Genomic DNA, 13,405 nt, shown 5'->3' with positions numbered 1-13,405 from the left:
AAAGAATGTATTTTTTTTTTGTTAAAATATCAACATTGAAAGGCATAAATAATAATAAAAAAAGACAAAATGTTAAAAAAAAGCAAATATTACTAATATTTTAATAAGTCATAAATTACTAATATTAAAAATAAATAAATAAGAAAAATATATTTTTAAATAAAAATAATAATTACAATAGGCAGTAATTATTTTAAGCTGATTAAACTGCCTTCAATTTTTGGCGTCAAATATTCCTTTTAATGGAATCCAAGCCCTTTGGCTTCAATAAAAATCTTATTAAAATTGTGCAGGTAAAAATAAAACGAAAACAAAAAAGACATACCAAAAAAAATTGCTTTCCTGTTGACTTTTGATATATGGAAATTTGAGCATATTTATGACAGCTTCTTCAGATATCACAATCCAACAGCTTTTCACTCTCGCTGTCAGCTCTGATAGCTTCAACTTGGCAAAGTTGTTGTTGTTGCTGCTGTTGTTGTAGTAGCAGTTGTTGTTGCTGCTGTTCGCAACTGAAGTGAAGATCATTAAGAATGAGCAAAGCGCACATCCGTAGAAGGACATCTGATCGCTTTTTGTTGTCGCATTACACAACCGCAACAGAAGGAAAGAGATAGCAAGAGACTGTGAGAGAGGGGGAAAGGGAACTGGGGGAGGTTCAATAAGACGAGTATAAATATAAGTATGAACAGCAGATAGAGAGCTTCAAAAGCAAAGTGCGCAAGTGAACTGAGAATAAGATGAAAGTGCAGACAAAGCGCGACAAGCCCCCCACAGTGAGCCCCCCCTTAAAAGCTGACGATTACTGTGGCTGTTGTTGTTGCTAGTGTAGTTGAGATTGTTGTTGTTATTGAATACGCTGTTGTTGTTGCTGCTGCTGTTGTTGTTCTTATAGCAGAAGCTGCTGTTGTTGTTGCAGTTGCTGCTCGTGTTTGCTGTTGCTGCTGCTGCTTCTCTTGTGGCTTCCTGTGGCTTACGACGTGTGACGACATGTAGAACTAATTGTCGTCCACTGGCAACGGGATTGGGGAGCGCTCCACAGCAGCAGCAACAGCAGCAGCAGCAACAACAGCAGCAACAGTAGCAGCACCACCAGCAGCAGCAGCGACAGCAGCAGTTGGCGCTGTCATGGACTGCACTGTGCCGCCTTGTGACAGGCATAAATCAGTTTTGTTTTAGTTATCGGCGCAGCAAGAAGTCGAACTTGTTGTCAAACTTGCCACATGCTGCACCTGTGTCACCTGTGTGTTCGTGTGTGTCTATGTGTTTCGGTTTGTGTCCGCGCTAAAGAGAATTATATTGCGTCATAATTGTTGGGAACACCTTAAATGGCGATAACAACACCTCAGCCACCCGCTGAGTTGAGATTTTGATTTTGGCAACGAGTTAATTAGACGACGTGTGCTGCGTGCGCTGCTCAGTTGATGTCAAGCTGATTTATCTGGCTCCATTCTTTTAGCCAAAAATGGCGCTAAACAAACGCAGAAATTAGCAACATTTTAGTTAATGCACATAAATTAAAAAAAAAAAACAAAAACAAACCAACCACATCTAATATATCGAAAGATAATAAAAAGAAAACAAACAAACAAAAACTTGCAATCAGCTGAACAGTCCAAATTGGGCAACGCGTTCGTGTGCCGTTGTCGTGTGGGCTGCAGCAACATTAGCAACATCAGCAGCAACAACAACAGCAACAACACTGCCAAACCCAACCCCAAAAGACGGGTTAATGAGAGGCGCCATATTTGGGCAGCTTGAAGCTAACAAGATGCCCGCCACGGTGCTGGCTGTTGCCTCCGGTCACACGACCAAGCTGAACAATAACAACAACAACAACAACAACAGCAGCAGCAACAACAATCATATAATGCTGAATAACAACAACAACAACAACAGCAACATGAACAATAGCTTATGCAACTCGATCGCCCATCTGAGCGATTCAAGGACCAATCTCACTGTCAACACGCCCACAGCCTGCCAGCGTTTAAGGTAAACAATTTAGCAGCTTCAACTTGGATTTTATAATACGTGTATAATTTCGTGAGAGTATTAGACAAATATTAGGGAATATGTAACATACCTAATATGTATGTAGCAGAGGAAAATAATTGCTATTATGTACATAGATCAAAAGTCGACTCCCTCTTACCTGTAGACTAACTTGAATTTTACCTAGGTTTCTGTCCTTCGCTGACATAATATATGTACGTATATATATCGTTACAAGCGGAATTCGACATCTTTATATCTCTATGTATATGTCATACATAATAAGGATAATATAATAATAATGCAGCTCTTTTGCATCTCTCTTAAAATCTTAAGTATTCAATCTAATCTTTTATTTATTTTAACAACTTTTCTTAACATATACAATCATTCGTTTCGAAATTGAAATTGTATGTAATTTATTTATGTTAATTTTAATATTTATTTATTTCATTTATCTTATTCAAACCAAGTTACTAACTTTTCATAACCAGAAATCTAGCCACATTAAACTCAATTCTAGTAAGCGTATTTATTAGTCGTTCACTTTTCTCGCTTATGAAATGTGAGGTTTTTTTTACACAAGTTTATTTGCTTGAAAACTTTGAAGTTCGCTGTGCCCAGATCGCCCAATATTAATAAATTATGCTAATTGTTCGCGTGTGGGTCGCATTTGGCATTACATTGGACACGGCGCTCGGTCTCCATGCAGACAACGACGACTAATTGGCATTTAATGGATATTAGACGTGTCGCATTAGAATTCGAAACAGCAACAGATTTTTGGATCGTGCGGCTGGGAGTCGACATAGGACAGGGGGAGAAGAGGCAGAGCAGATGAAAGAGTTTTCGGCTGTCCTACAAATTAATTAATACGTAAACGATCTTGATAAGCATATTTTCGGGGACGATAAATGAAAGTTTGTATTATAGATAATAGCTAAAATGGCTATTAAAGCCAGAAGTAATTTTATATATATCTATCTTTCAAGACATCATCTGCTTACTAATTTCATTTGTTATTATATTTCCTATTATATTCTATTTTATATTTATTCATATAAAATTCTTGTACACCCATATCTATATATTAATACTAAATAACAGTTGTCATATTTTAAATATTTGTTCTCATTACATCTCTTTCTTTTCTACTCCTGCGAATACAAAAAAAAAAAACACAGCGAAATGTTTCGTCGCTCAATCGCGAGCAGCACTCAATCGAGTTCCCGGGAGAATACCTACGAGGAGGTAAGATAATTATACTCACACACACACTCATAGCACGTAGCCTTATAAAGTAATTGAGAAACATTCCGCTGTATGAATTATAAATGAAGCATTCCCAGAATCGATTTACACAGATTGTGGAAATGTGAAATAAAACTAAAAAACCCAAGAGCCACCCGCTGATAGAAATATGCATGTGGATCAAAGCTACCTGCTTACCCAGAAGATCTTTTCATTTTCTTAATACATTTTCCAAGCTGCTCATCAAACTTCAGCCAATTAATCAAATCAAATGGCATTTGGAAAATAATTTATTCTTCAACCCTGTCTCAGAGAAACAAAACAAAACAAGAACTCCAAAGCCGCGCCGAATTTCCTTGTGGCTCGAAACTTCTCAAATTACGCGTCGATCGATTTTCTTGATTTGCTTTTCATAAATACAAATTTTTCCTGTTGAAGGCGAACAAAAATCTTTTAGCAAGCCTCAGGCACATCAAAAGAAAGTTCACGGCCAACTATTTATAAACAAAACAGCAACGGCAGCAGCAGCAGCAGCAAGAGTAATGGGGTGCCTATAGGAACAACTATAGCTATAGCTATAGCTGTGGCTCTGCCAGCATCTGTAGCTGTGTATCTGTGTATCTGCGTCTAGAAGTGCGCACGGCCTGTAATCGGAGCCAGTGGCAACCACTTTCAGCGAATGCGCTCGGGCGAGACAAGGGCAGGAGACGGTGCTGTGTTCGATTTGTAAACAGCCTGATCTTCAAGTGTGGCAGCTGCTTTGTGTATCTTTAAGATACATTTCGGGACCAATGCAGCGTATCCTTAAAGCAGCAGCAGCAGCAGCAGCAGGCAATGACCTGCTTTGGTATTTCTGTCTGGAAACATCTGTCGATCAGCCTGTACCTAACTGTCCTGCTAAGGATATTGGCGCGTCGCTCTGAAAGGTTCTTGTCCTGTATTATTATAGGCGTCGTCCTGCATTTGGCGCGCTGTTCGACAGGCTGCCTGTCCTTTTGTTGGAGCCGGCACAGGTTTGTCGGCCTATCTCTCTCTCCCTCTCTCTTTATCTATATACCTTTACCTAGCTAAACATCTGCCTCTGTGCGTCCTTTATGGGCGCGTACCTTTACTCTGCTTGGCTCTGCATTAATTGAATGTAATTTTCATCAGTGCCTGCTCTGATGACGACCAGTTGATAGGCGCATGAATGTCAATGCGCTTGGCTTATTGTTGAATTTAATGCGACGCAGTTTCCGGCTAGAGAGTAGGTGTCATTGCCTAAGCATTGCAAGTACAGTCGGTAAGGAAATGATAGTCCTTACTTAAAAGGAGTTGAAAGTATCTATATATATCAGAAATCTCTATATATATGAGCAGCAGTGTAAGCTGAAATGATTTAATCTTCATCAATTCTATTCATCTTAAATTTTATTTTTAGCTAACTTAACGTTCTTCAGAGTTCACATCCAGCCCGTAAAATATTCCTCTAATCTCTTTTGCAATTTTCATAAATTATTTGCACTTATAAACATTAGAGACATTTCCAGCTTCTATAGAGCTAATCATCAGCTAAGACACTGGAGCTCCATTAGGGCTGTGCGGCGAGTCAAGCAGAGCAACCGCAAAGGCAGCAAATATGTGGTCTTGCCATGTGGCAAGGCTGCTGCGACCGCTGCGTGCATTGGCCGCACAGCAAATGTCATAGATACAGATACATAGATACATAGATAGATATACATATATATGTCTATAACATGGAGATAAAACGCATAAAATTGCAAATTACAACGCTTGAGTGCGTTGCACATGCAACCGAGCTGGCATCTGCATTGATACGTTTACATTTTGTGGCAACCGCAAACGATCGCAGCTAAGCGAAAGCTGAGCGTGTGGCAAGCAGACGACGAACTCTAATGGCCAGCAGCAGCGGCAGCAGAGGCAACAGCATTGACATCACGTCTCATGTTGCAATTAGCAAGTGAGCGACACGAGTTAGTGAACCTTAGAGATCACAAGCTGAACCTCCACCCAAAGACCCCAACAAATCAGCCTAATCGCTAATCTCGTATGGAAAGTGCAAGTGAGTGCACTCGACTCAACTCAACTCGACTCGACTTGACTCTACTCGTTGGTCTATCTATCTAACTGTCTGTCTGTCTGTCTTTCAGTCCGTCTTTCTGTCTGTCTGCCTAATCAGTAAACAAATATTTTTATACGCGGTTCATTCGCCCGCTCTTTGCGAACGGATTCGAATTCGGCTCTGGCATTGATGGCTGCACACAAATATTTGACAAGCAGCTGACTTATTCACACAGAGCCAAGAGTGTAGAGCGAAGCGCAAACAGTGGCATTATCATTGATAAGCCTCTAATCAGCGCACTTGTTTGTTTGCCACTAGCAGTGAGCCGGAGGCGGAGTGAATCGGGCTGAGTTGCTTTCGTTTCGATCATAAATTTAATGCACTTGGCATTCTGTGCGTCTTCAGATCGGCAGTTGATCCCAGTCAAACGGTCGAGTAATTTGAAAAATTTGTGAGTTTTATTATTTGATTTACGCCTTAATAAAGATAGTGTTAAATGGTATTAGAGTTGCTAAAGGGCAGAGAATATTAAAAATAAATATTACTAAAGAATACCCTGTAAAAGAGTATATATAGTAAAATATATATTTACCAATTAACTCACAGCATTAAAAAAAATACAGTTTAATGTGAAATGACGCTTAAATTTTATTATAAAATACCCCATATATGTGACTATAAAATAAACTGAAGAAAAGACTTGGTTAATTGCAAATTAAGTTTATATTAAAAATAAATGGTATTGGAGTTAGTAAAGGGTGAAAAAAAATATGTATAAGGTACCCTGTATAAAATATAAACATGTCGAAAAATCTATTAAAAATATTATAGATTATAGGCCAAAGGCTTTGGGCTTTATAAAGTATCTAATATTGTCCTATACTCTTAAAAAAAAAAAAAAAAAAAAAAAAAAAAAAACAAAGGGTATACCGCCTACGTTCATTTACTTGCAAGCTTACTAATCACAAGCCCAACTTATCAATAATTCACATAATAAACTGTAAACTTGCTTCGCATCGGATCAAAGTCATTTGCATACAGAATTCCATTACTCCTTCAATTTACAGAGTGTGAAAGAACTGAGATGGAGGAGGGCAAATGCTTGGAATACCGTGTGAACATCAACTGCATATTTGGGTAATATAATTATATTTACCAATTGTTCGGGCCATAAAACCGACCCATTTCAATAGACAGACTAAATGCCAGCTTTCAAGTCAGCAACTGTCTAATTTTCAAATTGACAAACTGCCAGAAAAAGTGTCATGTGAACTTTTCGTTTTTCTTAAGACGGCAAGAGGGCGCCCCCTAATTGAAATGCAAACAGTCGCGATAGAGCCCCATGCCTCCTCCTCCTTCTCCTCCGTCTCCTCCTGCCTTTACTGTTCCATTTCATGTTATTATTAAAAACACCTAAATGGGTCGCATCGAAAAGTCGGGAACAACGGTTCGAGTTGTGTGTGTGCTTTGTAGTGCAGCACGTACAATAAATTAGTGACATTATAAAAAAATTAAAACGTGAGCTCCTCTAGCTGAGCATATTTTGACAATAATAAATGAAGTATTCCATGCTGTAGGGTAGAGGGTATTATGATATTGTTATGGCTTAAGTAACCCCTGCATTGTAAGAGCACTTGGGGTCACGATCTTCCACTTGTACCTAGATGAACTCAGGCTGCAGACTGCAATTGAGCTATCTTAATGCAACTTTTTGTAGAGGCTCATCTCATTATAATACTTTTATAGAGCATTAATCAAAATTAAATAAATTGGATAGGTTTGACTTATATTTGCCTTAGAGACTATGTAACAAAAAAAAAAAAACTTATTTACTTTATCTAGAAGAAATGTTTATTATCCATATAATATAATTCTAAAATAAAATCAAGCATTTGAAAATATCTATAAGGGTATACAAATTTTAACAGCCCGCTAATAATTCTGGTTACTTTTTCATATAGTTCGACGTACCGCAAATTCACAACACAAACAACGTGACAGAAGCCCCCATGAAAAATAAACGCGCCACAATTTCGACGGGGATCAAAAAGAGTTAGAAAGAAAGAAAGAGAGAGGTATAGAGGGAGAACGAGAGAGAATTGTTATAGCAGCTGAGTTCTGTGAATTGTTTTCTTCTGTTGCTTAATGTTTTATAGACCTCTCTCTCTCTCGCTTACACTACCCATCCGCGCACCGTCTCTCATTAGCATGCGGAGCACGAGAAACTGATAATATTCCAAGTTTTCGTCTTTTAAGCCCTGTAGAACGGACAATTGTCAATAAAAATTGCCGACTGGCAGCACGCACAACACTTTGAGACATATTCACACACGCATACGCACATATAGAAGATCTCCAGACTGGTCTCGAAACACTCAAAAGAGGCCTGCTATACAGCCGACTGTCTAAACTGTCTAAAGATCCCACGCTTTGGCATACACCAAACGGGAAAAAAAAAAAAAAAAACAAAAAGGAAATGTGAGGCATTTAAATAATTTTTCGATGCCAACCTACACAGAAGTAGACGCAGGTTGATTATTTGTTAAAAAATGTTCTTGTCAAAATTTATATGCGAAAATTGCATTTTAAATGAGCTGCTCAAACAAACACTCGCACACTCTCGCACTCTCACATGCCAAAGGCACACACAGGCAGAGTATAAACTTTGTTAATTCAACAAAAACAAACGTAGCCTAATGAGCTCAGCCTGACTGCAATATACCCTGAAGAGAGCTGTGACATGGAATCCGGAAAAATTAAACTGAGAAATGGCAATTGTTGATATACAAAGAAAGGGTTTTGTATCTAGTCAACAGAGTCGACTCTTAAAGTCTTCGACTTATATATTTTTCTGAAAGTAACATTAAAATAGGAAATTTCTCAAATATTAAAATTGAGGTAAATACTGAATCAAATTTAATCCACGAAACAATGCTTTTTACATTTGTATAATAACTACGATTCTTAGCTTTCAGGATAAAAATATCTTGGAAATAGAATCTAGCCAATGTTCATTAAGCTTATTTTGCTTATCAGTTATCCGTGAACTTCTCTAAAAACATGCCCAACAAGCCACACTCTTATCCAATTCATCAGCCAAGTTTACAGGGTATCACAAAAAGACAGCTTTTATACGCGTGAACTTTTGCGCATTTCACTGAGTCGCATTTATCTGCCTTTGGCCGTGCTGTTTATCATAATCAGCGGAAATAATACAACAACAACAACAACAAAACATAAAGAGTAAAAAAGTAAGATGAAACCCAAACAAAAATATTAGAGATACAAAGAGACAGCCCAATGAAATTTACCTGCCCGAGCAAAACTGGTGAATGAACCGCGCGACTGAAACCCAATCTGAACTCAGCCTATCTCTGTCTCTCTCACTCTTGCTCTTTCTGGGTTTTTCTCTGATTCGGCCATTAGCAGCTTTTTAGCCGGAATTAACTGTGGGCCGCACTTGACTTTATCGCGGCGCAGCGTGTGTTTAGGGAAAGTCCTGATGGAAAGGAACCTGGCAGGCATGTTCACATGTTTTCCACAATGTCTGGGTTAGTCCTGTGGCATGCGGCATGTGCTGAGCATAGCATGGGGTCCTGCAGGGATAAGAAAAAGTCGAACGACAATTGACATGTTTATTAAACAATATAGAAAATTTTATGTCAGTAATATATATGTTTACAGCTAAAAAACTCTTAAATACCTAAACAATACTGTCCAGAATAATATAAGGAACATTAAATATGAATATTATATATATAGGAAAATTAAATATAATAACTATTTTGTTATATTTTAAGAGCATCTCCTCTCTAGGATTCTCAAATAAAGGCTTGGCCTATATGCTTGACTTGTACAACAGCCTAGAGTCTCCCTTAAAATATCATTATTTCATTTTGCCCAAAAATATATTTCCATGAATATATTATGACAAAAATTTGGAATTCACTTCTTATCAGCGGATCTTATATTTCTGTGCAGTCAGTTTCTATTATTGAAACATCCGTCGATAGCATCTTAATTATCTTGAAGCCCATGTACAACCTACTCACCCATTTTTCGGGTGCCTGCTCACAGAAACAACAGACAGAAACCCCATCTCATATGCTTGGGCTCAGCTTTCTTTTATTTATTGTCATATATTACATGGCAGCTTCGGCTTTTCACTGAAAGCTCACAGCACTTCCTCATTAGTTAGCTAGTTGCTGTTCACAATGGAAATAAGCTGATGATAATTAAATCAGCGTTGCATGACACAACTTAATCAAAACGGAGCCGTGCCATCTAAAAGAAACAAACACACAAACAGAAAAAAATCATAAGACAGGCCGCAATGAAAGTGAATTAACTGGCAGTCGAAATGCTTAACAAAAACAAAAACAAATCACACTCAGGCATACATACTCAAACAGAGATCACAAATGAGGTCAACGAACATGTCCCAAACGAGGCAGCAAAAGTTGACAAAAGCCGTCAGTGGGCAGAACCTCAACAAAAGACCTCAACTTCAGACTAGGCAAAAAACTCTTGAATGATTTCCCAATCTAAATGAGCAAAAACCGAATCTGAAATGCAAAAAAAAAAAAAAAAAAACAAAAAAAATTATGAATGATAGACTTAGAGATATGCTAGAAAGGCGCACTATGAAACAATATTATAATTCTTTTTGTATTACATTTTAACATGTATTTATTTCAAATATAAATTCTTAATTTCAAATATATATTCGTATTAAATATATCCTTATTCTTATATATACTTAGACATTCTACATGCTCCTAAAATATTTATATTCTCCATTTATGCAGTTTCGATTAGCCTTAAACCCAGCCAAGTCAAGCAACGCTCCTTCCATTTTCGTACAGGGTATTTACGTATCTAATATATACTTAACTTGCCGCTAGCTAATGTTGTTTTGGGCAACGCTTTGCTTACTGCTTATCTGCCCATTTACGTGCCAAATCTGCAGGTGAAAGTGTTGCAAAAATCAAAAGCTGGGTGCAAAAAGCAACAGCAATAACAAGAGAAGAAACAGAAAAGTGAAAAAATCCTCAGTCCGCCACTGTGATTTCTGGTGAAAATTGTTTTTCCTCGCGCAACGCGCTACAAATATTTAATTTAGAGTGCAACCTGCTTTATGGAAGGCGGAGAGACTCAGAAGGAGAGAGAGAGAGAGAGAGAATGAAGGGGAAAATCATTTGCCACTTCTTTTGAGGCATTTTCCCACACTGCACCGAATGGACGTGGACGTGCCGCTTGCATCTCATATGATATCCATACGGCTGTGGCTCTTGCACACTCGCTCCACACTGCTCCAGTTTGTTGTTGTTGGCTGCCCCACTTACCCCCTGAACATGGGTAATTAATGTGCAACAATCTCTAATTGCCACACTGAGTCATGCACGATTAGTCAATGAGTGTGCGTGTTACCCAAGAATTTTTATGTTTCTAATGGGTGCCTTGTATAACGTAAATAAAGGGGTAGTTTAGCTTGCTGCCTTCGCTTCATTATGAACGAGATGTACAGGCCTGAAAAGTGGATAATATAATAATCAACAGAGTAGCATCAGAGACAAACCAAACTCCATGCTGTCCGCTTTACTTATAATACATTTCTTTCTAAGCAGAGTATTAAGCAGTCGACTAATCTTACTTTTCTTTCCAATCACAATCACGCTATTACAGCTTTAATGTATTTTAAATATTTTGAGTCATGAGTTGCATGCCTTTAATTTTCCTTAGCAAAATCTAAATCTTGAAGCCCCAAGCTAAACAGGGTATGACGTAGTCACTTAGAAAGTATTTTAATAATGAATCATACTAGGCAGAAACTACAAATACCTATTAAGTAGCCGCATATATCTACATAACTATTTACTTAAAAATAATGGAAACAGAGTATTATGCAGTCAGCTAGACTTCTATAAACTTATTCCTTCTTTGAGTCACAATCGAATTACCCAAACAATTCTGTACAATTTCCCGCTCAGCGCTAGAAACTTTACGCGTGTTTCGTGTTTCAGTTGTGTCACTCACTTGAATCGATGGGTTTACATTGCTGGCGAGGAGTTATCTAACATGTAGGACTCACATGCGAGTGCTAGGCGGCACCTGTTTCCGTTTGCACCCAAATATATGGATAATGCGGCGCTTGACTGGCTTCAGCCAGCCGGGCAGACAAAGTCTCTTAAATACCAAAATATTTACTTGTAGCTCTGTGTAAACTATGCCTCGCATTCTGGGGCGCTAATTCTAATGAAGTTGCAACGTCTCAGAGGGGAACGTGGCAGGTGCATGTCAGCTGCGGCCCATAGACAAATAAACCATGTAGATACCACAAATGAACTCAGACGCATTCCAATTATTTAGACATTTGATACATAACTTAACAGCTAATGAGATCAGCGGCTCTAGCAACAAGACAAAGACTGACATCCTAGGGTAGTTCCACATACCTCGAATAGATAAATATAAGGAGAATGACTTTAAGTAAAAGGCGAAAAATATAATTGCTTTAATAATTAATGATAAAACAAATATAGTTTAAACATTTCACATATTTTCAAATTTAAAATTAGGAAACCCAAGACTAAGTTAATTCTAAGTTCTCTGCTAGCTAAAATAATTTGGGACTTAACAATTTTTTAATATTTTTAATTTAGAATTATTATCATTATTATTATTATCATTATAAAATGTATTCTGAATGTTTGACTTTTGGTATTTCCCACAATTTTTTACGTATATTCTATATGCTTACCTTCATTATTTATTGAGCTATTCTTTTCAAATATGCCCAAAAAAAAAAATCTTTAACATATATAAACATATTGCTATATCTATTAAGTGATCTGGCTTCCCACAGTCTTTTATTTTTTGCTACTTTGTCTGAGTCCAGCCTCTGCGCATTTTGGCTTCCCAGAAACCCAGAGAACAGTACTTCAACTGCTATGCTGTCTAAATATCTTTTAGCAACGCTAACCATCCGCAACTAATGCCAGACAAGATCGCACAGGGCCAAGGGCTTGGAATTGGAAGATGGATAGGGATCGGCGTGTGCGGTAGCCCAGGCTCGCCTTTTTTTGCCATTTCGCTCAGTTTGTCATCAGTGGAATAATAAAAGATCATAAATAAATAGCTGAGAGGATTTACATTTCACGACGAATGCTGCCAGTACGTCCATAAGTAAGTCCGTTTCTCCAGCTGTCCGTCGGTCCTTCTGACAGACGGTCGGTCACACTTTAATTAGTGTAGATAAAGCGAGTCTGAACGGATCTGAGAAATGTACACAGAGCAGACTTCAGAATGATTCACGCAGCGCTGCCTGTCCAGCCAACAACCTCTATCACTCTCTCTACCTCTCCCTCTCTTTCTCTAGCGCTCTGGCTCAAATGGAGTTTTGCATCTCGCTCTGGGTAATTGATACTCGAGGTGTTGATTTGTAAAATAAAATTAAAAAACAACAACCACAGCTAACTGTTTGCTTGTAAACAAAACAACAACAATAAACAACTGAATTTTCGGGAATTTAGATAAGCCGCAGAATATTTTCATTCGAAGTGTCCACACGGTTCACAACAAAAATAAAGAAGCAGCAAAAAAGTAGCTGAGATAAAGAAAAGAGAAATGAAAATGGAAATGGAAATATTATGGAGTCTATAGGCCAAGCCAGGACACGCCCATTCCCATGCTCTGTCTCTCTATCTGATGTGGGTCCCTTTGATGGACTGACAAATTGACAAACTGACTGCTGGTTGCGACTAGATATACCCAACGGGCGAGCTTGATAAGCCACAGCCACTTTATCAGCTTTGCTCACAAATATTTGATGTTACTTCTTGTTTATGAATGTTAAATGTTGAATGTTTACGCAAGAGATTAATCATTAGGCGCACGCCTTCCCATTTTATGAGAAGTTTCCGAATAAACAACAACAACATTATTTTTTTATATAAGTTAAATTTCGTTATACACTCTGTTAATTAGTATTATAGATAGGTTGTGCAGTATGCCTAGTCTTAATCAAAATTTAAGCCTTATTTAAGTTCCTACTCAGATAAACCACTTTTGGCAATTTGATCAATAGATTTGATCACA

The 13,405-nt window shown here is 37.9% G+C and overlaps 1 protein-coding gene across 1 annotated transcript in view; it reads left to right on the top strand.

The window, feature by feature from the left end:
- Positions 1–1,166: 1,166 nt before the first annotated feature.
- Traf4 (TNF receptor associated factor 4) overlaps positions 1,167–13,405 on the top strand; it is a 25,752-nt gene continuing 13,513 nt past the window's right edge. The window contains exons 1-2 of the mRNA XM_089464309.1: positions 1,167–1,995; positions 3,180–3,246. Coding sequence (XP_089320435.1) covers positions 1,733–1,995; positions 3,180–3,246 — 330 coding nt within the window. The 5' untranslated portion in view covers positions 1,167–1,732. The remainder of the gene's footprint in view (positions 1,996–3,179; positions 3,247–13,405) is intronic.

The sequence above is a fragment of the Drosophila arizonae genome, chromosome 3 (genome assembly GCF_054131065.1).
Source record: "Drosophila arizonae isolate 15081-1271.41 chromosome 3, UAZ_ARI_1.0, whole genome shotgun sequence".
Lineage (NCBI taxonomy): Eukaryota > Metazoa > Arthropoda > Insecta > Diptera > Drosophilidae > Drosophila > Drosophila arizonae.
Note: the sequence above shows the minus strand (reverse complement) of the source record. Positions and strands in the feature narration are given on the sequence as shown.